Below are 26,422 nucleotides of genomic sequence, written 5' to 3' on the forward strand. Positions count from 1 at the left end.
AAAAGCTCTCAGACCTAGTAGAGCACATTTTGACAGGAAAGAATGGTACCCAATTCCAAAGATACAAAAACATATCTAGGCAATGGAGGGAATTTTCCTTTTGGTAATCAGGAGCCAGACAGAGTGACAAGACAAAAATATCCTGTTTCAGGTGAAATGCAGATCTATATCAGACAAAAAGGATGTGCTAAGTCTAAACACTACATTGTTGCTGTACAAAAACAAAATAGGTTCCTTGCAGTAAGAGGCCACTATTTCAAACACTTGCCTCTTAGAGATGATGACTACAAGAAGTACCAACTTGTGCATGAAAGTAGACAGAGAAAGTTTGCACAGTGGCTTTTGAAGTGCAGAGAGAACAGGTTCAGATCCTACATAGTAATGGGAGATAAACAGGGGTAGCTACATGGGAAACGCAGCATACAGAAGTCTAAATCAAGAAGTAATAGATCAACAGTCTCTGAAACCAGATAGATGGGCAGAAAGCTGACCCTTGACAGTGTTGAGAGACAAATTCTGGTCCAGACCCAGCAGCTTTCTATGTATTCAATGCAGAGATACATACAAATCTGGGCTTCAACAACCATGCCATTAAATCTAGTGATCTTGAAGTAGGATGGGAAATCTGTCTTGGGACAAAAGATCTTGACCATCTGATGAACCCATTGAGCATCCACCAGGAGACTCTACTAGATTGGTGTGTCATATCCACCTGGGCCAGTCTGGAGCAATGAGGCACCCCGAAATGCTTTACACCTAAATGCAAGCAGACACAAACAATTTTAGGGGAGGGAAGGTATAGAGCAGTGTGTACTGATCCCACCTAGCTACCAGAGCATCCACTATGTCTGGTAAAGGATCTCTGCACCTTAGATAATTCTTACCAGTCTGTAGATCCTTCTGTAGGTCAGAAGATACACATATGGCTTTACCTACCTGCAACATAGGTCCCAAAACACCATTAGGTGTTGAGAACACTTCCCCAAGTCAAGGCACTGTCATCTGAGGATGTTTGCTTACAAATTGTCTACATGTAGACGTTGTGCCCAAGACAGGTCCCAAACTTCTGTCTTGCACAGCAACAATTCTTAATTCTCTTTTATGGTTTATGCATGCCACCATTGTGGCAGTATCCAGCTAAAACCGAATAAGGTGACCTTTTAGCAGGATGGTCCAACACTGCGGAGATAGTCAAACCACCTGAAAATCCATGATGTTAAACATGAGACAAGGACCAAACCCCCTGCATCAACAGGCAGCCCATGACTCCTCCCCAGCCTGACAGGCATTTGTTATGAGGATCTTCTAGAACATGGGAAGGAAGGAATTCTTTGATTCCAGAGCCAGCTTCCTGAGCCACCAGGCCAGGGACAACCTGGTCCTTGGTTACAAATTAATCAGTCTGTTCAGGGACCTGAGGCCTGATTGACATGTCCCATGCTGACAGAACATTGCATTGTACAAGTCTGAAGTGAAACTGGGCAAATGAAACTGTCTCAAAGGAGGATACCATCAGGCCAAAAACTCTTGTGAAACAGTAGAGAGTAAGCAACTCCTGGCCTGGAAAGTTCAATCTGAGACTGTGGAAGAAACACTATGACCTGAGCTGTGTCCAGGTCTAGATAAAGATAACTTGGAGACTATCAGTTTATTTCAGCAATGATTTCTGAAGGTTCAGGATTCTCCTGAATCACTGCAACTTGTGGACAGTCGAGGCCATGTTGTCTGACAGAAGCCCACGCCGACTGTTTCCTCAAAGAAGTCATCTAATTAGCGTTCAACAGGGATGCCATGAGTGTGTAGCAGGGCTAATACAAGAGCTAGCACCTTGGTGAGCAGACAAGAGGCCAAAGGGCTAAGCTGCAAACTGGTAGTGTAGGGAACCTACAACAAAAATTAAGGAAACTTAAATGTGCTGGAAAGATAGGGACAAGCAGGTACACATCCTTGATGTCCACAGAAAATCTACTTGGTGAAATTGGGAGATATCGGATATGGTGGATTTCATGTGGAATTCTTGGATTAAATTGAAGATATTCTGAAGTTTGAGATCCAAGATGGGGAGGAATGCCTCTTCATGCATGGGAACAGTTAAGAAGTTGAACTTGATGTAAATCTGCAAATCTGTAAAATTTTCTTTTATATGAGCAACTGGAGAGAGGGCAGGGAGTGAAGCTCTAGTTTATAGCTCTGGGATAGCACCCAGGATTTGGAGATGCAAGTTGTTCAAGCGGTCCCCCTACTCTAGGAAGTAGAACACCTACATGCTGAGGAATGCTTGTCTGAGAATTTGGCAAACTTTGAGTTTCAGACAGACTCAGAGTCATGGAGGGTTGTGAAGAAGAGGTGGATAAACAAAGAGACAATACTTAACAGCTGGTGGGGAGAAGCTTAGCAGTCTATTGCTCAATACTTTTTCAGTTTAGGAAGATGGGTGTTATAGCACCTTAGAAAAATAGTATCTAGAATTGATCCAAAGAGATGTTGTCCCTCGAAGGCCATGCAGAATAAACAGTTTGGGGGTTATTTACTAAAGCTTCATGGTCCAATATCTGGTGCAGCTCTGCAAAGAAACCAGTCAACTTCCAAGCTTAATTGAACAAGTTGAAAGATGATTGGCTACCATGCATAGCTGCACCAGATTCTGAGTGCACCAATTTTAGTAAATTCCCTCCTTTGTATATCCAGCACCTTAAAGTGATTTTAAGGGCCTATATTTTTTTAAAGAAAAAATAACAAACATGCCTATACTTACCTGCTGTGTGCAGTGGTTTTGCAGAGCAGCTTGGATCCTCCTCTTCTCAGGTCCCCCACAGGCTCTCCTGGCCCCTCCCTCCTGTCAGGTGCCCCCACAGCAAGCAGCTTGCTACAGGGGCTCCCACTGCTCCATGTGTCCATTCACACATGGAGCCGTGGCTCAGCCCCTCTCTCTCTCTTCTCATTGGCTCACTGGCTGTGATTGACAGCAGTGGGAGCCAATGGCTCCTGTCTCTGTCTCATACAATGGGAAGAGGAAATCCTGGGATAGCCAAGACTCCAGTGCACATTACTGGATCAAGAGGGGGCTTAGGTGAGCATTAGGGGGGCTGGGGGATGCTGCACAAAAATGTTTTTTTACTTGCATGCACAGAATGCATGCATTGAGCCTTTAGAATTAGTTTAACTAAGATTCTTGGGAATTATGCAATAACAAAACCTAGAAACATTTACAAAAATGAAAGCGTGATGAAATGAAGCTGGGACATTTTTTTTTTACTATAAATGCTGTACACCAGCTGTTGCCAAACTACAAGTCCCATTAGGCATTGCAAGGGTAACGCCAGTTTGACACCCCTGCTGTAGATATTGCCACACAGTTGCAGATGCAGAGCCTTGAAAAAGTATTCATACCCCTTGAAATTTTTCACATTCTGACATGCTACAACCAAAAATGTAAATGTATTTTATTGGGATTTTATGTGATAGACCAACACAAAGTGGCACATAATTGTGAAGTGGAAGGCACATGATAAATGGTTTTTAAATTGTTTTACAAATAAATGTCTGAAAAGTGTGGCATGCATTTGTATTCAGCCCCCCCAAGTCAATATTTTGTAGAACCACCTTTCACTGCAACTACCGATGCAAGTCTTTATGGGTAAGTCTTTACCAGCTTTGCACATCTAGAGAGTGAATGTTTTGCCCATTCTTGTTTCCAAAATAGCTCAAGCTCTGTCATATTGGATGGAGAGCATCTGTGAACAGCAATTTTCAAGTTTTTCTCAATTGGATTTAGGTCTGAACTTTTACTGGTCATTCTAACACATGAATATGCTTTGATCTAAACCATTCCATTGTAGCTCTGGCTGTATGTTCTGGGTTGTTGTCCTGCTGGAAAGTGAACCTCCACCCCAGTCTCAAGTCTTTTGCAGACTCAGGTGTCCTTCTAAGATTGCCCTGTATTTGGCTCCATCCATCTTCCCATCAACTCTGACCAGCTTCCCTGTCCCTGCTGAAGAAAAACATCCCCACATGATGCTGCCACCATCATGTTTCATGGTGGGGATGGTGTGTTGAGGGTGATGTGCAGTGTTAGTTTTCCGCCACACACAGCGTTTTGCTTTTAGGCAAAAAAGTTCAATTTTGGTCTCATCTGACCAGAGCACCTTCTTCCACATATTTGCTGTGTCCCCTACATGGCATCTCACAAACTGCAAACGGGACTTCTTATGGCTTTCTTTCAACAATGACTTTCTTATTGCCACTCTTCCATAAAGGCCAGATTTGTGGAGTGCATGACTAATAGTTGTCCTGTGGAAAGATTCTCCCACCTGAGCTGTGGATCTCTGCAGCTCCCCCAGAGTTACCATGGGCCTTTTGGCTGCTTCTCTGATTAATGTTCTCCTTGCCCGGCCTGTCAGTTCAAGTGAACGATCATGTCTTGGTAGTTTTGCAGTTGTGACATACTCTTTCCATTTTTAGATGATGGATTGAACAGTGCTCTGTGAGATTTGGGATATTTTTTAATAACCTAACCCTTTAAAATTATCCACAACCTTATCCCTGACCTGTCTGTTGTGTTCCTCGGCCTTCACGATGCTGTTTGTTCACTAATGTTCTCTAACAAACCTCTGAGGGCTTCAGAGAACAGCTGTATTTATACTGAGACTAAATTACACACAGGTGGACTCTATTTACCAATTATGTGACTTCTGAAGGTATTTCGTTCCAGTAGATTTTAGTTAGGGGTACCAGAGTAAAAAGTTTTGAAAACCATTTATCATTTTCCTTCCACTTCACAATTATGTACCGCTTTGTGTTGTTCTATAACATAAAATCCCAATAAAGTAAATTTACGTTTTTGGTTGTAACATGGCAAAATGTGGAAAATTTCAAGGGGTATGAATACTTTTTCAAGGCACTGTATAGTAGACAGTACAAAAAGTCTCACTGTTATAGCTGTGATATTGCCTTTGTGCATTCATGTGCTCTTACTTAATTGAGGCTGGGGCTTGCAGTGCAGTTGGTGGGGGAAGGAAGTAGGAAAAAAGCAAATGAAAACATTTCCATAGTAAGGCCTGTAGCTGAAAATAAACATGAGGAATCCCCCCTAGTGGCCATCTTGCAAAATGCATAAGGTGTAAAGCAAGCCCAGAATAAAGGGTGAATTGTCACTCCCCACACAAAATGACCAGTCAGCTACAGTTGCCCTTGTACCAAATACTGTACAATTTGCCTCAGTGCCAAAGAGAGGATGCATAACCCAGGAGGAACCTACTGGGTACTCTCAACAATGAGTTGCAGAGATGGGGAAAGGAAAACTGCCTGAGCTCTGGACCAACGACTCAGTAAGGAATCCCCAGACATACTGACCTGACCTGAATAGGGGAGTTCTGTGTGAACTAGAACACAGATGTATAGTCACTGCTAACTGCAGAACTGTCGTAGATAGATAACGAATTGGGAGCCTTCACTGCTTGGCCAACTGGAGCATTTTTCAGGATTTCCATATCCAGCCTGAATCTGCCAGAAACTGAAGATGACTGTAAAGCTACCAGAAATTCATCATAGCTGAAGAGAGAACACCAGTAAACCTAGGAAAATCTGCACTCTTTGGTCGACTGAGGGTGACTGTTTTTTCTGGTCTGTTTCTGCTATAGGGGGCAGTATAACCTAACAGTCTAGGAATTCCTGTGTCCCTCAATGGATGAGAAAGAAAAAAATATTTATTGCCAAAAAAATAAAAAAAACCTTTGCTCCCCAAGCTCTTTAGTGAGCTAAAGTCTAATATCATGAGACATCTACAATGTTTCTAGTAGTCAAGTCAATCAATGCTTAAAGATTGCACACAGCATATTGTTTTCAGTCAGACAAATCCTGTAAGACTTTCAATGAGAAATGAGGACAATGAGGAGCAGCAAGACACCCTGCAAAGTATTGGGACACCCCTCCAAATCATCGGATTCAGGTGTTCCAATGTCTCATAGGCATGGAATGAGCAAGCTAAAGACCTTCAAACTTCATTTAACCCCTTGTTTGCTGTACTGCACAAGGTTGCAGGGCAATTGAGGAGCGGCCTCCTTCACTTGAATGAGTCATGCTTGGCAGGTGCTACACCCACCAACCATAACAGGGCGTAAGAGCAGCACTACAGAGCAGACATCAACTTATGTGGCTCTTGCTCCCTACTACAGCTCCAACTTTACAAGCAGTTCCTCTGGATTGAACTCTGTTTGATGCTCTGGAATGGCGTGTCAGCAAACCCACACCAAGATCTATCAGTCACCTGGCCAAGATCTACTGAAACGAAGCTGACCCCTGATCTACAGTATATACAAATAGTAAAGGCTTGTGCACTGCTACACCCCAAATTCAATAAAGGAAGGAGGAGATTACTGCACTCACTCATCAAGTGTACTTTCACTCAAATTAAATAGTTAAACAAAAATGTGATGCGCTAACTCCTCAAAATGTGAAAACATCAGCTTTAAAAATATGCAGTATCAGTCCACAAACGTGCAAAATGTGAAGTTGTATCAGTCCAATCCAACATATGTTTTGCTATCATTCAACAATAGCCCTAGCCCTGAATCAATAGCCCTAGCTCATTTTTCCCAACAGTGCTTGAATTGTAGCCCCAATCCCTGCTCACCTTGAAGTTTCACCTATAAATTATAATAGGCCAAATGCGCTAAACATTTGTTTAGCTCATTACGTGAAAGTAAGGGTAAATAATATAACTTAGATTACAAAATCTTCAGTTTTACACAAATTAGTTGATGCAAAAATGAAAAAACTCCACAACAAATACTACTCCATCTAGTATTTTGTATGACCTCCATGATCTGTAAAGACAGCACCAAGTCTTCTAGGAATGGAATGAACAAGTTGACCACATCTATCTTTTTCCATTCTTCAAGAACGATCCCTTTTAGAGCCTGGATGCTGGATGGAGAGTGAAGCTCAACTTGTCTCTTCAGAATTCCTCATAGGTGTTTGGGTTTAAATCAGGAGACATACAGTCAGGTCCATAAATATTGGGACATCCACACAATTCTAACATTTTTGGCTCTATACACCACCACAATGGATTTGAAATGAAATGAACAAGATGCGCTTTAACTGCAGACTGTCAGCTTTAATTTGAGTGTATTTACATTAAAATCAGGTGAACGGTGTAGGAATTGCAACAGTTTGCATATGTGCCTCCCACTTATTAAGGGACCAAAAGTAATGGGACAGAATATTAATCATAAATCAAACTTTCACTTTTTAATACTTGGTTGCAAATCCTTTGCAGTCAATTACAGCCTGAAGTCTGGAACGCATAGACATCACCAGATGCTGGGTTTCATCCCTGGTGATGCTCTGCCAGGCCTCTCCTGCAATTGTCTTCAGTTCCTGCTTGTTCTTGGGGCATTTTCCCTTCAGTTTTGTCTTCAGCAAGTGAAATGCATGCTCAATCTGATTCAGGTCAGGTGATTGACTTAGCCATTGCATAACATTCCACTTCTTTCCCTTAAAAAACTCTGGTTGCTTTTGCAGTATGCTTTGGGTCATTGTCCATCTGCACTGTGAAGCAGCGTCCAATGAGTTGTGAAGCATTTGGCTGAATATGAGCAGATAATAATGCCCGAAACACTTCAGAATTCATCCTGCTGCTTTTGGCAGCAGTCACATCATCAATAAATTCAAGTGAACCAGTTCCATTGGCAGCCATACATGCCCACGCCATGACACTACCACCACCATGCTTCACTGATGAGGTGGTATGCTTAGGATCATGAGCAGTTCCTTTCCTTCTCCATACTCTTCTCTTTTCATCACTCTGGTACAAGTTGATATTGGTCTCATCTGTCCATAGGATGTTGTTCCAGAACTGTGAAGGCTTTTTTAGGTGTCGTTTGGCAAACTCTAATCTGGCCTTCCTGTTTTTGAGGCTCACCAATGGTTTACATCTTGTGGTGAACCCTCTGTATTCACTCTGGTGAAGTGTTCTCTTGATTGTTGACTTTTACACACATACACCTACCTCCTGGAGAGTGTTCTTGATCTGGCCAACTGTTGTGAAGGGTGTTTTTCTTCACCAGGGAAAGAATTCTTCAGTCATCCACCACAGTTGTTTTCCGTGGTCTTTCGGGTCTTTTGGTGTTGCTGAGCTCACCGGTGCGTTCGTTCTTTTTAAGAATGTTCCAAACAGTTGTTTTGGCCACGCCTAATGTTTTTGCTATCTCTCTGATGGGTTTGTTTTGTTTTTTCAGCCTAATGATAGCTTGCTTCACTGATAGTGACAGCTCTTTGGATCTCATCTTGAGAGTTGACAGCAACAGATTCCAAATGCAAATAGCACACTTGAAATTAACTCTGGACCTTTTATCTGCCCATTGTAATTTGGATAATGAGGGAATAACACACCTGCCCATGGAACAGCTGAGAAGCCAATTGTCCCATTACTTTTGGTCCCTTAATAAGTGGGAGGCACATATGCAAACTGTTGTAATTCCTACACCGTTCACCTGATTTGGATGTAAATACCCTCAAATGAAAGCTGACAGTCTGCAGTTAAAGCACATCTTGTTCGTTTCATTTCAAATCCATTGTGGTGGTGTATAGAGCCAAAAATGTTAGAATTGTGTCGATGTCCCAATATTTATGGACCTGACTGTACTTGGCCACTGAATCACTTTCACCCTGTTGTTCTTCAAAAATGCAATAGTGGCCTTAGATGTGTGTTTTGGATCGTTGTCATGTTGGAGCAGTGCACGACGACTAAGGGCACAGAGTGATGGTAGCAGCTTCTCTTTCAATATAGAGCAGTACATCTGTGAATTCATGATACCATCAATGAAATGCAGCTCCCCAACACCAGCAGCACTCATGCAGCCACACAGAAGGACACTACCACCACCATGCATTTTTCTTTGTACTTCTCACCTTTGTAGTCTGGAATGATGATACCAAGATAAATGTTTTTGGAACTTATGGCTTCAAAACTCTATGGAGTCACAGAGTCCCAGTAGTCTTCTTTTTCACAATGGGCCCTGGCAAATTCCAGGCTTCTTTTGTGGACGACACCCATGCATGACATTCCTCTGCACTGTACGCCATATTGTGTCACTGGAAACAATCACCTCGGTTTGGCTTTCTACTTCTTTAGTTAACTGCAGTGAACTTGCATGGCAATTTACTTCAACCCTTCTCATTAGAAAAAGGTGTTAACTTCAGTGGAATGCCTGGACGTCTCTGTGAGATGGTTGCAATTCCATCTTTGTTAAATTTTTGTATCACTTTTGCTACAGTATTCTGACTGATAAGTAAAGCTTTGCTGATCTTCTTTTAGCCTTCACCTTTCTTGTGTAAAGAAATTATTTTCTTTCTCAGACCTTATGACATTCTCTTCTATGTGGTACCATTGCTGACAGCATGAAATGGGAAGGGTTTTCTTTGTTAAGTAATGTCTTTTTATCAACTGTCTGCTGGACACCTGTTTAATTAATAAATAGACTCACTTGTAGTTGAATTCTTGTTAATTAGGATTCTGTTGTCTAAAATTTAGCTTTGCTCCTAAGACTTTCAATGGGGTGTATTCATTTTTGCAACATGGTGTTGAATGAATTTGTTAAGAAAAATACTTTGTGTGTGCAAATTCACAAATCTTTTTTGCACTCAATCACCTGCATTTGTGGGAGTATTTTGTAGTATAGTGTCCCATAGAAAATATTGATTTCTGACAAATCTGTGGGGGTGTACTCATTTATGCTTAGAACTGTCTGTTACGTGTAAAATAAGGTTTCTGATATGTTAGCACAAACTGACAACATTAAGCTAAACTAGAGCATTTTAAAAGACAATAGTTCCCATTCAATACATACCATATACATATTTTAACGGCACATTGTAACACAAGTTTGAACAGTTGTTCTTACCTCCAGTCATCACTGCTCTGGTGACACCTCAGTGGGACAGGGTGGGGTTTTCCAATGCTTTGGGGACACTGATAAAATGTGTTAAAGAATGTAACTACATGGGACATTGTGATATTTTGAAGTGTTGCCATACTGACACCCTGTGAGGAACATACCAAGCATAAGAGACATTCTTTAAGGTACTCCCCGAGCACATGGAGCCCTATGACAGATGATATGTCCTCACTTGCTAAATCACATTATGGCAAGTGATGCCTTCTGCTACCTGTTATATTGATGTGAACTGTGTTGTCTTATGGCATAGTCACATGTTCTGACCAGTTCTGTGCTATATTCACAGAATGTTGTTCCACTGACATTCGTGGACACATTGAGACATAATTTTTTTTCTTTTACTTAACACTAGTTTGCCACTTTAGTCAATAATCAAATTTTTTGCTAGAGTTCCATATAAAGGCTATGCCGTACTACACTGTATCCATACTACCCAAAATTAAAGCCTCAAATATTTTTTCTTCCATTCAGACGAAATGTTTCATCTGTGGAATCGGAAATGATTACTTTGACACGACTCCGCATGGCTTTGAAACGCACACCTTACAAGAGCACAATTTGGCCAACTATCTGTAAGTAGAAAAGGATTCTTCTGCTTAGCAGTGAGTGCTGGATCCTCTCTGTGAAATGTTGTATTCTGTAAAAACTTTGCCAGCCAGAGAAGATGGATGTTCACAATCAGGCACATTTTTTCAGTTTTATTCATGCGTCCTAAATGGTTGAAGCCGCAAACTCCTGCACATGCTTTCATTCATTCTGCTGCGGATCTGTACTGTGTGTGATGGAGAAAAGTGGTGGCTGATAGCATATAGAAAAGGAAGACAGGTAGAGACAACTGATGAAAATATTTAAATATTCCTTCAAACATTTCATGTGCAATCTTAGACATAGCTGAAGGAATTCTTCCACACTGACCTTTTCAAACAGACGCTGTATAGCCACAGGTGTCAAATGTTAATTCCTACAGGATATCTACAAATGTCTCTTGAAGTCAGCTCATATCATGATGATTTTTTTTACTTTTACTGCTGATAGATAGTGCTGTGAAGTGAGAATGCCTAAGCATGAGCTGTCATAGCTACTGCCAATGCAATCAAATATGTCACTCAGCAGATTAGGAATTACAAAGCGAACCCTTAAGTGTTTCCAGTGAGTATTTATACCTTCTTGCCTGCAGGAACAACTGTTCATGAATTTTCACTGGCCAATAGGGTCAATGATATTAACAGTCTTTTCAACAAGTGTTAGTAATCTGCCTTCATTGTATGTGAAAAACAGCCAGGTCTATTTATTTCCCTGTAATTAGTACATCAGTTTTCTACACAATTATTCTCAGAATAGTGCTTTTGGCATGGAAAACCAGTGTAATTTAAAAGTGTGTGCATTTATGTCCCTGACCTATAAACAATCTACTTGGCCTGACTAACATTTGGGGAATGTTGGGATGAGGATAGCTTTAACAATAACCAATTAGAACTGATGAGGGAGCCCAAGTGCAGACACCTTCCAATGCCTATATGCACACTTTTTTCAGATAACCCTATTATTTTGAAATTCCCTGTGTTTTATTAGGTAAGTAATGACAAAATTTCTTCCTATTTGCTCTGTAGCCTGCCCCTACCTATCTACTGCCATTTGACAGCAAAGTGTGATGGGTAGCCTAATTAACCAATTGGAAGAGAAGGAGAGCAGAGAGGGATGGACATCAGAACTGGAAAGGGATCCTGATCGATTTGATTACGAGTGATAAGATTTTAATGGTTTCCTCCCACACTCCAAAGACATGCTGATAGGTTAATTGGGCCCTGATTAAATTGGCCCTAGTATGTGTATGTATGAATGTAAATTAGGGACCTTAGAATGTACGCCTCTTGAGGGCTAGGACTGATGTGAATGTACAATATACAGTATATGTGAAGCACTGCGTACATTGATGGCACTATATAAGTCCTTGTAATAATGGGTAACAAGGTGATCTGCAAAGAAACATGAAGGCTCCAAAGGGTGCCTGCATTTGCCTCCCATTGTCAGTTTCTATAGGAATTTCAGCTTACAGGCTAGCCTTAAACAAACTGTATCTAAGGTAAAAGTGAATGTATTCAAATATTTATAGCCTGCTCCTATTAATTTTGGAGTTCTTGAAGTTTAACAAACCTACTGAAGAATGCCACACATTTAATTCCTTGAATTCTGTGACACGTATGCACTATGTTTTGTGTATATGCACTGCTTGTGTCATAAATTTCACAGAGCCTTCCTTCTGAACTACAGGAGGCACAGTCAGTATAGGAAACACTCCACATCATATCTGCTTACAGGCAGCAAGGTACTATGGGATATATAGTCTTTATAAATCAACAGTAAGCCAATGGAATGATCAGAGGAAAATCTACAAAGCATGTAGGGAATTCAGGAAGTTATTGAAAAATATGGCCAGCAGACAGTCTGCATTCACAGCATGAATGGAGATTTTTCAAATAATCTTATATTGGATTGTCAAATGATGATGTTATAAAAATGAAAGTGTATGCTGTGATTTTAATTTTTATTATTCGATTATTATTACTGTCTGTGCCTTTCTTTGCCAATCACAACTGATTTTCGCATTTCTAGTTCTGCTGTCAAAAAGACAGATGTGTGACAAAGTCTCCCAAGCAGTGTCAAGGACAATAAAAAACCCCTCCACTCAATCCTATGCAGTTTGGCTGTTTATCCCATACAAGGGGCCTCAAGTACTCCTACTTGGTCATCTTACACCATCTGGGATTGTTCACACCAGCAAATGGTGAAATGTGACTCAGCATGACTAAATGGCACTATAACACTTTGCAGCCTGCTAGGAGCACATTTTGAATACCACCCCAATGGCTCTCCAGCACACAGCTGAATTAGAGCGTGCCGCAGATCATTATGTGTTGTGCTATGCTGTGGTGCAAAAAAAATGGAAAACCTATTTTTTGCTATACTTACAGTCCATTCAAAGCAAGAAAATATGTGGATTGCAGCACACTGCATTCTGGTGTGAATTGGTCCCCAATCAATACTAATGGCTCAGTAATTACTCTAGTTTCATCTAAGGAACTTCCTGAAAACATAACCGTGGGAGGAACTTGGGGACTAGATTAAAGGACTAGAGTCTTAAAGTAGTTGTAAAGGCTCAAGGTTTTTTTACCTTTATGCATTGTATGTATGAAGGTAAAACCACCTCTGTGTGTAGCAGCCCCCCAAAACATTTACCTGAGCCCCATCCCAAACCAGCAATGTTCCCTGGGAACACTCACTCCTAATTGGCAGCAGTGGGAGCCAATGGCAATCACAGCCAGGAGAGGGAGGTAGCGGGGCCAAGCCGTGGCTGTGTGTGTGAATGGACACGCAAAGCTGTGGCTCAGGAACATGCCTGCTTGGGTGCCCCCATAGCAAGTTGCTTGCTATGGGGGCACCTGACAGGAGGGAGGTGACAGGAGCGCCGGTGGGGGACCTGAGAAGCAGAGGATCTGGGCTTCTGTGTGCAAAACCACTGCACAGAGCAGGTAAGTATGACTTGTTTGTTAATTAAAAAAAAAAATCTTTAGTATCACTATAACCCAACCCTTAAAAAAAGACTTTACTCTGACCAGACCTTAACTGGACCCTAATCCCTAATACTATGTACTTACCTTGCTACCCTCACAGTCTTACAGTGCCAAAATCATGGTGCCAAAAGAAATTATTTGCCTCTGCTACCCTATATTTTACTAAAATATCTGAACAACTTCCCAAAATAGAGATAAAGGAATGGCTTCAATGAGGGAAAAAAAGCTAACAACATTTTGGTCCATTTATTAAAAATAGGAATTCTGTTCCTCTGATTTGTAATGCTTATCTGTTAGAAATACCCATGCATCAGCCTTGTTCAGAGCTCATTAACAGTAATCACTAGCAATGTGTAGAAATTTTCTTCTAGCCTTATCTTTTTGAGTTATGTGAATAACATTGTGCTTGTTTCAGGTTCTTCCTTATGTATATAATTAATAAAGATGAAACAGAACACACCGGCCAGGTAGGTTTTCTGTTGCTCTTCATTTTCTGTCTCTTTTAGGAAAAAATAAAGTGATATTAAACCCAAAACCAAAAATTTAATATACTGCAGCTATCAATCATTAGAGCTGGTGGCTGCATTCGTTCCAGCAAACAGTTTTTTTTTTCCTTTTGGGATAAAGATTTTACATGATTAAATAAAGCTGATCATTTTAACCACCACTGCTAGCATTACATAGTTTATCTCATGCATGTAAATTGATACATTCTGCTGGAGAGCTTGTGCTTTTAAAAAAAAAACCAGGAGATTCCTGGCTGGATCACTAGATGATAATAAAAGAAAGTGTTACTAAACTCAAAATTTTTTTTTAATAAAAATAACAAATATGTTATACTCACCTGCTCTGTGCGGCAGTATTGCACAGAGTGGCTCTGATCCTCCTCTTCTCAGGTCCCCCAGCCAGCGATCTTGGCTTTTCCTCCTCTTAGTGTGTCCTCATAGCTAGCTGTTTGCTATAGAGGCACACAGTGTTTGCGTGCTCCCAAGCTGTGTGTCTATGGAGCTGCTCTCCATAGACTTACACAGCAGGACTTAGTCCTGCCCCCCACTTCTCACTGCATTTGATTAACAGCACCAGGAGCCAATGGCTTCTGCTGCTGCTTGAGTGCTGTGTGAAGAGAAAGATTGGGGAGAAGAGATGCAGCCATGCACAGCGCTGCACCTATTCATCCCTGTTTTTTACCTTAATGCGAGAAATCCATTAAGAAATGTTTTTATCACTTTAAAAATAAAACGAATGTAGCCATTACATCTAAGAATTCATAAGCTGCAATATCATAAATGTTTGTTTGCAATTCGTTGGTGAAGTCTTGTTGATCAGGGCTTTATAAACATTTAAAAATTATATTTTCTATGCTTTGACAGAATGTCCAAATGAATAAACTACAACCAAACTGTGCCTTTATGCTGAAACTGTATTTATTGTGAAAAGGAAAAGTGTTTCCATCTAGCTGTGTATTGCATAAATCTTCAATATTATAACTAAATAATTTGTCTTAGCTAATAGCTTTCTCAACTACTTCCCTATTTACTATGATCAGTTTTGTAACTATGCAACAAAGAATCGAACCACAATTGACTGGGGTTCTCAGCCATCTCCTCATTACACACACAGTAATTTTGATAGATACCACATTTTTATATTTTCCTGTAATATTTTCACTGACCACACACAATACGATTTTGTATATGCTAACCTATGAATTTCCTCACTCTCCTCTCTTTGCATTTCTGTGCAATGCGATTTTCAGGCCATTCATTTGATTGGGCTGAAATAGCACTGGATTGCTATAAAAGTCGTGCAGGCACTACTTTTGAAAACACACTGTAATTGGATTGCATAGTACTGCGGTACCATGCAATCCAGCAAAGACAAATACACTGCATTTACAATCTACATGTAGGGTGTGGTTAGGATTACATTGAAACCCGCAGCAGACTGCACACCCAGTTAAATTTGAACCCAGTGCTGGACATGCACACAGAATGAAGGTTTTCACGTCCAAAGAAAATAAATGTGAAGTGTCTGTGTGGCCCTGGCATAATCACTCAGATTCAGAACTGCTTTAAAAAATAAGGTTGGCCTCAGACCAATGTATCCTCAAACAACTTCAAGTATCAGGATTACTACATTCCTCGCCTGATGCTCCAGTGATGAAGTTGCATACACTTGTGAGGTTGTCTTCAAAAGCCACCAACAGTGTGTAGTTTCCTCAGTTCTAGGTAGAAGCACAGCTACATTAATTTGTTACCTAAGGAAATGCTTTAATTATGGTACATGTGAGATTATGAAAGAGTTCCAGTGGTATAGTGTAGGTGTTCTTAAAATGGTTCCAAAGGCAAAAGGTTTTTTTTACCTTAATTCATTCTATGCATTAAAGTGGTTTCTAAAGGTTCCAGTTTAAAAAACAAACATGTCATATTTACCTGCTCTGTACAATGGTTTTGCACAGAGCAGCCCTGATCTTCCTCTTCTCAAGTCCCCTGCCAGAGTGCCCCAAGAGCAAGCTGCTTGCTCTGGGGGCACTCATGCGTGCTCGATCCCAAGCCGCCTCTGTGAACCTATGGGACACACAGGGCATGGCTCACTGGCTGTGTCTCAACCAATCAGGAGGGAGAGACCCGGGATAGTTGAGGCACCCGTGTACAGTGCTGGATCACAATGGGGTTCAGGTAAGTATTAGAGGGGCATAAGGGAGCTGCACACTGAAAGTTTTTTTACCTTCATACATATAATGCATATGCCTATGGAACCACTTTAAGGTAAAAAACCTTTTGCACAATGTTTCCTCCCCCCCTTTTACTCACCTGAGCTTGATTTCAAGCCAATGATAGGCATGAGAGCAGTGTCAATCACAGCCAGTGAGGAGGAAGGGGGGGGTGAGGCACTCTTTGTGTCTATGGACACACAGAGGCAACACTGAAGCAATAACGCCCCATAGCAGTTATGGGGGGGTGTAGCTGGGAGTGCCAGGGGACCCAAGAAGAGGAGGACAGGGCTGCTCTGTTCAAAGCCATATGAAAAATATTTTTTACAATCACTTTCATCACTTCAAGTCCAGACAATTTCACCCCCTTCCAGTCCAGGCCAATTTTCAGCTTTCAGTGCTATCACACTTTGAATGACAATTGCGCGGTCATGCAACATTGTACCCATATACATTTTTAGCATTTTTTTGAGACAGATAAAACTTTATTTTGGTAGTATTTATTCACCACTGGGATTTTTATTTTTCTTTGCTATATAAATGAAAAAGTCCAAAAAATTTTTAAAAAAGTGTTTTTCTTATAAAAATTTTGCAAATAAATAAATCTTTCTTCATAAATCATGGCCAAAATGTATTCATCTATCTTTTTAGTATTAGCTTATAACCAAAAATTATAAATTTTTCAAAAATGTTTTTTACAATTCTTTTTTTTAACATACTGTCACCCTAGCAGTACAGTGTCACCATAGTGACACTGTACTATTTGTGGGGGTTGATGAAGATTTTTTTTATGTTTTTTTTACACTGATTGCATTTACAGCCTTTATGGGTGTAAAAGCAATAATTTCTTCTTCTCTCTGGCTGCATTCCAGCAGCCATTGAGAAATACTGTGCGAGCTGTGATTGGTCACAGCTTGTCACATGGTACAAGGCTGTTGTGAATAGCCTTGTACCATGTGACCTCTGTGATCATTCACAGATTTCACAAGTAGTCAACAAGATGTCACTTCCTGACATCATTGCTTACTACTGTTCATGTAATCATTGATTGGCCAATCAGTGATCACATGATCGGGACCTCACACAGATGTCCCATACAGTGATCTGTGTTCCGGAGGACATAGCGACCACCGATTGCGGTGCCACGCAATCCCAGGGAGCGCGCACAGGCAATGGATGCGGGGGGATGTTTAGAAACGTCCATCTGCATCAGCAGCGCTCCCGTCCGGCCCATGTCGATAAACGGAAGGTTAAGCATAGTTAAGCGCACAGTACATGAGAGTGGGCAGTTAAACCAGCGAACTAATACATTTATACTCCAGTGGCTCACAAGATAATTTACATAATGGAAGGTTAAGCATGTTATTCTGGAGAATGAGAAAATTGTTTCTATACTAGGACCCAAGAACAGAATTTTTACTAGTGTGCCAGTGAAGCAATGCAAAGACCCGGAGACAATTTACACTGAAAAAGTACCTGCACAAGAACTGTAAAATTTATCATGTCATGTATGTACAGTATTTATAGTATGACCAGTAATCACCACCCAATAACTTCAGCATCACCATCCCCAATCAATTTTCAAAACAGAACAGAAATTCCCCCCTCGCAGAACTCCTTCCCCCACTTAGTTTCCCAATTACCCAGAGCAAGCTGCCAGGACAAATTAGTTAAGCCACAACAACTGTGGGAAGGAAGCAGGCAGGGCAGAACACAGAGCAAGCTGACGACTCCTCTCTGCTTTTCTGTTTACTTTGACGCTGAAAAGAAGTGTGGCATCTCATATTCCCTCTGCACCTGCCTTGCACATGCCTATATGCAACACTGATAGACGTATGGGGAACTAGAATCTAATAATTCTATTAAAATGATAAAAAAAACTTTATTTCTTCATTTTCCAAAAAATGGTGACAAAAAATGTACAACTTCAAAAAACTCACCATGCCACTTACTAAATACCTTGGACTGTCTAGTTTCCAAAATTTTTGTGGCTATTTGTACTGCCCTGGCATTTTATACCCTCAAAAAATTAGATAGGCTGACCCTGGAGAAGACATGGAGAACATTATGCTTTCTGTAACATTGTTTAGCATGACCGTTTGGTGGTGGGTCAGTGATGGTCTGGGGAGGCATATCCATGAAGGGACGCACAGACCTCTACAGGCTAGACAATGGCACCCTGACTGCCATTGGGTATCGGGATGAAATGCTTGGACCCATTATCAGATCCTACACTGGTGCAGTGGGTCCTGGGTTCCTCGTAGTTCATGACAATGCCCGGCCTCATGTGGCGAGAGTATGCAGGCCTTTCCTGGAGGATGAAGGAATTGATACCATTGAATGGCCCCCACGCTCGCCTGACCTAAATCCAATAGGACATCTCTAGGATATCATGTTCCATCTGACACCACCAGGTTGTACCTCAGACTGTCTAGGAGCTCAGTGATGCCCTGGTCCAGATCTGGGAGAAAATACCCCAGGACACCACCCGTTGTCTCATTAGGAGCATGCTTCAATGTTGTCAGGCATGCATACAAGCATGTCGGGGCCATACAAACTACTGAGTACCATTCTCAGTTGCTGCAATGAAATTTCACCAAAATGGACTAGGCTGCTGGGTGTCTTTCAATTCTGTCCTCTGTTGGTTGGTATTTTTCATTTCCATCAAACGATGGGGCATCCTTACATTCCTAACACATTACCCAGTCCATATCAGTATAGATATCCAGCATGATATTTTCCCCCATTGAGATCTCAAAGTGTTCCTTAAATGTTTAGCAGTGTACATACCATAGTTTGTAGACTCTATAACTTTCACACAGACTAAATAATATACACTGATTTGAGTTATTTTTACCAAAGAAATTTAGCAGAATTCATTTTGGCCTAAATTTATGAAAAAAGAGAAACTAAGAAAAAATTTTTTTCCCCCCAAATTTTCAGTACTTTTTAAATTTTATATAGCAAAAAAATAAAAACCCAGTTGGGGGGGTGTCAGATAAACATTTTGGGACGTGAGCGGAACCACCCATAGGCAACAATAAACAGAATACCAGAGCACTCACCTAACCCAAAAACCTCAACAAAATACAATGGTGAGCTGTGGCTCATACACTATATTGCCAAAGTATTGGGATGCCTGCCTTTACAGACATGAACTTTATTGGCATCCCAGTCTTAGTCCATAGGGTTCAATACTGAGTTGTCCCACCCATTGCAGCTCTAACAGCTTCAACTCTTCTGAGAAGGCTGTCCACATGCTTTAGGAGTGTCTATGGGAATGTTTGACCATTCTTCCAGAAGTGCATTTGTGAGGTCAGGCACTGATGTTGGATGAGAAGGCCTGGATTGCAGTATCCGCTCTAATTCATCCCAAAGGTGTTCCATCAGGTTGAGGTCAGGACTCTGTGCAGGCCAATCAAGTTCCTCCACCCCAAATTGCTCATCCATATCTTTATGGACATTGCTTTGTGCACTGGTGAGCAGCCATGTTAAAACAGGAAGGGAGCATCCTCAAACTGTTCCCACAAAGTTGGGAGCATGAAATTTATAAAAATGTCATGGTATGCTGACGACTTAAGAGTTCCCTTCACTGGAATTAAGGGGCCAAGCCCCTGAAAAGCAACCTTACACCACAATCTCCCCTCCGCTAAACTTTACACTTGGCTCAATACAGTCATGCAAGTACTGTTCTCCTGGCAACCGCCAAACCCAGACAAGTCCATTGGATTGCTAGACAGAGAAGTGTGATTTGTCACTCCAGAGAACACTTCTCCATTGCTCTAGAGTCCAGTGCCTAGGTGCTTAATTTTATACACCTGTGGCCATGTAGATGATTGGAACACCTAAATCCAATGATTTGAGAGGTGTCCCAATACTTTTGGCAATATAGTGTACGTATATGGCCTTCATCAATGTGGGGTGTCCACCTCCCATAGAAAGACAAGGGAACATTTTTTGTTACCGAACTGTTATGGGTTGAATTCCACTTTAAGTGTGTTTCTTAACCTTTTTTCAGTCAAGGCACTCTTTAAAATTATGAACAATCTCCAGGCACCCCATTCTAAATGTAAAAACTAGACTAATAGTTTTACATAATGCAGCATCATCCAAAACATAGGACACCCAACATTAGAGGGGAATTATTATTCCCACCTAATGCGATCAGCCAGTGCTGATGGAGAGGGGCAGAGAAGAGGCAAAAGATGATGCTGTACTGATTCCCAGCATCCTCCTTATCAACCAATGATGTCATCAGTTGTTAGGACACCAGTGGCTGGCTCACACAGTGCCCAAGTTTGTAATGCTGCAAAATTAAAACCTGTAAAAAAGGCTTGATCCACCCACTGGCTTGTATACAGTTTTTCGGCAACTAGGGAAATTTTTAAGCATTTTGCCAAGGCATTCCTGAAGTCACCGTGGTTGAAAAAAGCTGGGTTAAGAGACAATGGTCTAGTAAATAACTTTGCTTTGCTGTCCTCTTGCCTCTCTTAACCTCCCTGGTGGTATTCCCGAGTGTAGCTCGGGGTAAAGTTTCAGCACCACAAGCGGTAACCCCGAGCAACACTCGGGAATACCTTGCAGTGCTGCTCCAGGATCTTTTCTTAACTTACCTTGTCCTTTGCTCCCGCGATGTCCCCCCTGGAGTGTTCCCGGCAATGTCCTCCGGTTGATGCCAGCATCCGTCTTCTGGGTTCCGTTCCCTGCGACCTTAGGACGTACGGGGACAGAACGGTGGGAAATTTAACCGCCTCCCGCCCGCCATTTAAGTAAATGACGGGCGCAATGCGGTTCTCTCGCTCGGGGAGGATGTCATATGACGTCCTCCCACTCTAATAGCGCATACGCAGCTCCGGGAGCTCGCAGCAATTGGTGGTGCTCTGTGTCCCTCAGACACAGCGGATCACCGATCAACGGAAAGAGCCGTAGATGTCGACTCGGTCATGTGATCAGCTGTGTCCAATCACAGCTGATCACATGTAAATAGGGAAATGCCGGCTATCGACATTTCTCTCCTCACGAGCTGTCACGCTGACAGCTTGAGAGGAGAGCCAGTAATCGGCATTACGGCATTACACTGATCATCAGGGCACTGATGATCAGTGTGTCGTGATGATCTGTGTATCCCCAGCAGTGCCACCTGTCAGTGTCCATCAATGTCACATATCAGTGCCCATCTGAGCTGCCTTTAAGTGTCACCTATCAGTGCCAGTCAGTGCCACCTATCAATGACAGTCAGTGCTACCTATCAGTGCTGTCAATCAGTGCCAGTCATGCCACCTATCAGTGCCGCCTATCAGTGCCATATATGAGTGCTGCCTTTCAGTGTCCATCAGTGATGCCTGTCAATGACCATCAGTGCCACCTATCAGTGCCCATCACTGCAGTCTCATTAGCGCACATCAGTGAAGGAAAAAAATCACTTATTTACAAAATTTTATAACAAAAACTAAGAAAAAAACTTTTTTTTCTAAATTTTCAGTGGTTTTTGGTTTAGCAAAAAATAAAAACACTAGAGGTGATTAAAATACCACCAAAAGAAAGCTCGGTCTCAAAAAAATTATAAAAATGTAATATGGGTACAATGTTGCATGACCGCACAATTGTCATTCAAAGTGTGACAGCGCTGAAAGCTGAAATTTGGCCTGGGCAGCAAGGGGGTATAAGTGCCCTGTATGCTAGTGGTTAAAAATGTGAAAAAGTGACATTCACTAAATACACTAAAATCACATAGTAAAACATTACTGTATCAAAGCATTTCACATACATTTTTTCCCTACTGCTTTGTCCGGCGCCCTGCCTGCATTTTTACTGTTCTTTCTGCCTGGAAACTGAGAAATGTCCATGGCGTCCAAAAAGCGTCCCTTAGGTCAAAAGCAGTTAGAGTGATAATGATTCGTGGGGAAATTTGTCATCAGACATTGAAAACGATTTTGTGACTTTGCTCAGTGATGCACAAACTTGGCGCTATATTTCAAATGTCAGTGTTTTTGGTTTGATTATATTATTGAATTAAATGTATTATTTTTTATGATTAATTATAATTTATGATTTCGTGTTTCAAATTTTAACATACTCGGGATGTTTACTAGACTCGGACAGATTTCAGTGAGTTATTCCTAAAAATTACAGGCCTACAATAAAAAAAAATACATATTTCCATGCAAAAAAATGTACCGCTTTGAGCACAGAAATACTGACATAATCAGACCGCTAGGGAGGCTAATGCATAAGGTAACTCCAGTTTTAATTTTCTTAATAATTTTCTTAATAGTCATACCTAGTTCACCAAACATGAAGTGAATAGCAGACATGCATGCCAGGTGATCTCCTTGCTTGTCCTTCATAAGCACCACTTTCAAACTTGTGTTAGTGGTTTGGTACTGGCCAGCGGTTACACCCCAGATTTCTTGTAAACGCATAATCTAATGTTAAAACATATATTTATTTGGCTGTGGCTCCCCTTTAATTGATACAACTATTTGAACACTTCATCTGCAGCTAGCTGAGTGGGTGTACCTTTGAGTATATAAGTGAAAGAGTTCTTTTTAATGGTTTAGCTTCCACAAAATGCAATAAATGATTCATAGGCTGACATTCTGGTTCACATTTGTGAGAGGCAAACCAGCCCCTAGGGAAGTCAACTTGATAAATTCACAGGGAAAAAAAGCAGACCACCTACTGTTACAATACTAACTCCGTTACACTCATGGCTTTTCATAAGAGGTCAATAATAGTGAAGCCACTGAACTGCAAGTAGTTTAAAAGCAAATATTAATTTACAGATTTTTGATAATATACATACTAATAAACTTTCTCAGAAGTCCATCAACAAAGAAGTCACACAAGTGGTTGCCAATGTTTTTTTTTTGTTCATAAAAACAACCCCAAGACAGCTGAACTGCTTATGTGCCAATTTAATCAAGACTAAACAAATACAAATAAAAATTCACAAGTGTCCCAAAAATAGAGACCACTGTATCAATATACAAATGTAGTGTTAAATGTATTATTATTATTATACAGTATTTATACAGCGCCAACAGTTTGCTCAGCACTATACATTATAATGGGAGACAGTACACGAGACAGTACAATTCAATACACGAGGGGTTAGAGGGCCCTGCTCCTTGGCGCTTACAATCTAGGAGGGAGGGGATAGTGGTACATCTATTGTTATTTTATAGTTCTATACAAACCAAGACATCTTTTACCATCTCGTGCTATTATATGTTTTTGAACAAGCTGTGTTTTAGCAATAGAGCTTTCATTGTTCATGTTCCCAAATTGTTCCCAAACATTAAATAGACTGAAAATAAAATGAAATTACCTACTTTCCATGCATTTACAAATCATTCAATGTCTCTTTCAGGAATCTTATGTCTGGAAAATGTATCAGGAGAGATGTTGGGATTTCTTCCCAGCAGGTGACTGTTTCCGCAAACAATATGAAGACCTACTTGGATAATGAATAAATATTTCACTGAGAGCAAGCTTAATGGGAGGAGACTGCATCTGGAATAAAGACTTACCCAAAATGGACACGTTTACCCATAGGCCACATCTTCCCAACAGTGCCACAACCTGCCTGTGGGTGTGTATTATATAAACAGGTCTGCAGAAAAATGTGCAATGAAATATGAGATTTACAGAAAAAATATCACTACAATGCATCAATAACCCAGTGCTACACCATGCTCATTTAGCCATAGTGCATTTTTCAAGTCACTTAAAACATACAATGACAGTAACTATGATTTGGGGCAAACTAGTGAGGACTAATGGGGAAAGTTTACAAATCAGTGCTATTCAGCCTGACTGCATCTGCTTCCCAGCAAATCTTGATTTTTGTCAGTGATAAAACCACGGGCAGACATCTCATTAAAATAATGCCATACATTTGGCTGCCCAAGGACTAAAAAGGGCTAATTGGCACACATATTTAGTTCACAAAATTCCCATCACATCAGCTGCTATGGCATTTTCTCCTATCACAGCAGCTGAAGTGCAGATTTATTACAAACGTTTAAAACCACAAATAATGCAGACTCACCCAACAATTAGAAATGATTCTGTGTCTGGAGAAGCATGCAGTTTTTTCTTTTTTTTTACTTTGCCAATTAGGCTTTTAAGGATGTCATTTAAAACAAAATAATAATTATCAGATGCTAGTCACAGACGTCAAGTTAATCGAAGTTTGTTGCGACTGTAAGGATGTTTATGCTATGAAGCCTAAAGAAATTCAGTTGGATGTACACAGGCTGAAATGGTCATGGCCTTAGGTACTAATGGTAAGCTGCTGGATATCTCTGGCTGGGAGCTCGAACTATACAAGTTTACCTATGTAAGATAGTCTAGTGTGACACAATGGTAGCATTTCGCTGTATAGAGTGAGAAGCAGCTTCAGGCAGTTGAAGGAAAAGTTAGTAAGGAAAAGTTAGTTCTTAACACTTTTTCGACCGTGAACTTAATCGATTAAGTGCCTTAACCGTCTGTAGACGTAGCTATGCAAGACTTTTTTTTTTTCCTTTCTTTCATGTTAGTATATTAGATTAACAAAATACACATATGTTGTGCTGTTCTTTGTCTTACTGTATGAAATGAGAAACTGCATTCAGTTGCTATTTAGTTTTTCTTTCAATGACAGTTTACTGTTATTTAAAGAAACTGGAATGTATCTTAAATTAAAATTATATTCTCTTAAATGGAAATATTATGCCAAAATTCAAGCACTGCTTTCTGGTCATTGGTAAGTGCTGTAGTGAAGCTGCTAACTTTATGCATTTTTCTTCAAATACAATAAAGTGCCCATCGCAATAAATAAATTATGAACCAGCCAAGCCGTTTGTCTTCCTTTGCACACACCAGACACTGGATCAGTTCAGTCTGAGTTATTGACCCCAGACAAAGTATGCAGATCAGGGTTAGCAGGGCCAGGAACCAGCATTTTCAGAAAGTTGGCCTTCTTATTTCTTCGTTTGGTACAAGATTTGCTTTATGCTGGGTGTTCATTGTTCAGTACTTCAAATATGAAATAAAACATACACCATTCCACTGCTTTTCTCTCTTTTTTTTTTGCACCAACTTATTTTTGCTATAAAGCAGATGATCCGGTAACAATATTGAGCAAAATCCCTTATTTCTGCTTGAAACAGCCCCTTCTATATAAAGCCAACCAATTTCTATGTGAAAGGCAGAACAGACTTTTTTGTACAGCCGGTCCTAATTCCCAGGTGCAGTCAGCTCGCTGGAGCTTATAAGGCACAGTACTGCTGTGGTTGGAAGGTATCCGGCGATCATACTGTCCAGTCGGTCTTCAGGAGATACAGCTTGCGCTCTCCACAGCAGCTGAGCAGACATCATATGTCAAGGTAGGAGTTGCTGGAATATAGTAAGTGTACACAAACACACTGTACGCTCCTATGTTTTATCATATGTGCCCAGCTTTCATATTTGTTGGCAGCAGTTTTTCCCACAAACCAACCATAGATGCTGCAGTCTTCTACAAAGGGGTGGCAGCTAAGCAAAGCTATGTGTACGTGTGGATTGGTTGTTCTGTCTTTGCGGCACTAACAACAAATGAACATTAATGCCATCATTTATAATCCTCACTGAGCCCATCATTCTACAAAAACATGACCTGTTTTTCCATCTCAGAATACAAATGCATGTGTGCAGCATAAGCAGATTCCCCTCCTTTGTTGTATCACATTCTCAGTTTGGAAAGTCCTCGCCTTCTCCAATCACATGCATTCCCCTTCTTCAGCCTGATTCCGGACAGCCTTCCTGCACACTATGACACTTACACACATTGTCCTGCCACTACTTTAGGGGGTTAATGTGGCCTTCAACTACTCTGTGAATAATGCAGACTGAAAGAGGCTCATCAATCATGGATGTGAGGGTGCCATGTGAGATTTCTTTATACCAGCAGAGGGTCTGGCAGCTGTTAAGATCCAATCTTGTTTAACAGGAGTATAGTGTCTGAAAGAAAAGCAATGTGTAAATCCTGGCTGGCCACAAAGTTGACAAGGAAAAATGATAAGTAATATTAGCAGCTTAAGGTCCTTTACACGAGTAGAAGCATAAACAGCTATGTGATCAGGGCCGCCAATAGGGGGAGCCCACCAGTCCTCCTGGAGGGGGCCCAGACAGGGAGGCGGGTCGGTGTGGTGTGT

At 41.0% G+C, this 26,422-nt stretch overlaps 1 protein-coding gene across 8 annotated transcripts in view; it reads left to right on the forward strand.

Annotated features, from left to right (window-relative positions):
* The window catches only part of RYR3 (ryanodine receptor 3), a 954,561-nt gene extending 929,266 nt beyond the window's left edge, over window positions 1-25,295 (forward strand). For all 8 annotated transcript variants that reach the window (XM_089671311.1, XM_089671312.1, XM_089671314.1 and 5 more), the window contains 3 exons: window positions 10,431-10,531; window positions 13,947-13,998; window positions 23,617-25,295. In XM_089671311.1, the coding sequence (XP_089527437.1) occupies window positions 10,431-10,531; window positions 13,947-13,998; window positions 23,617-23,712 (249 nt within the window). In that variant the 3' untranslated portion in view covers window positions 23,713-25,295. The remainder of the gene's footprint in view (window positions 1-10,430; window positions 10,532-13,946; window positions 13,999-23,616) is intronic.
* The last annotated feature ends 1,127 nt before the right edge of the window (window positions 25,296-26,422 follow it).

Source organism: Staurois parvus, unplaced genomic scaffold, assembly GCF_062004578.1.
Source record: "Staurois parvus isolate SC_StPar_1 unplaced genomic scaffold, SC_StPar_1.0 ptg000104l, whole genome shotgun sequence".
NCBI lineage: Eukaryota > Metazoa > Chordata > Amphibia > Anura > Ranidae > Staurois > Staurois parvus.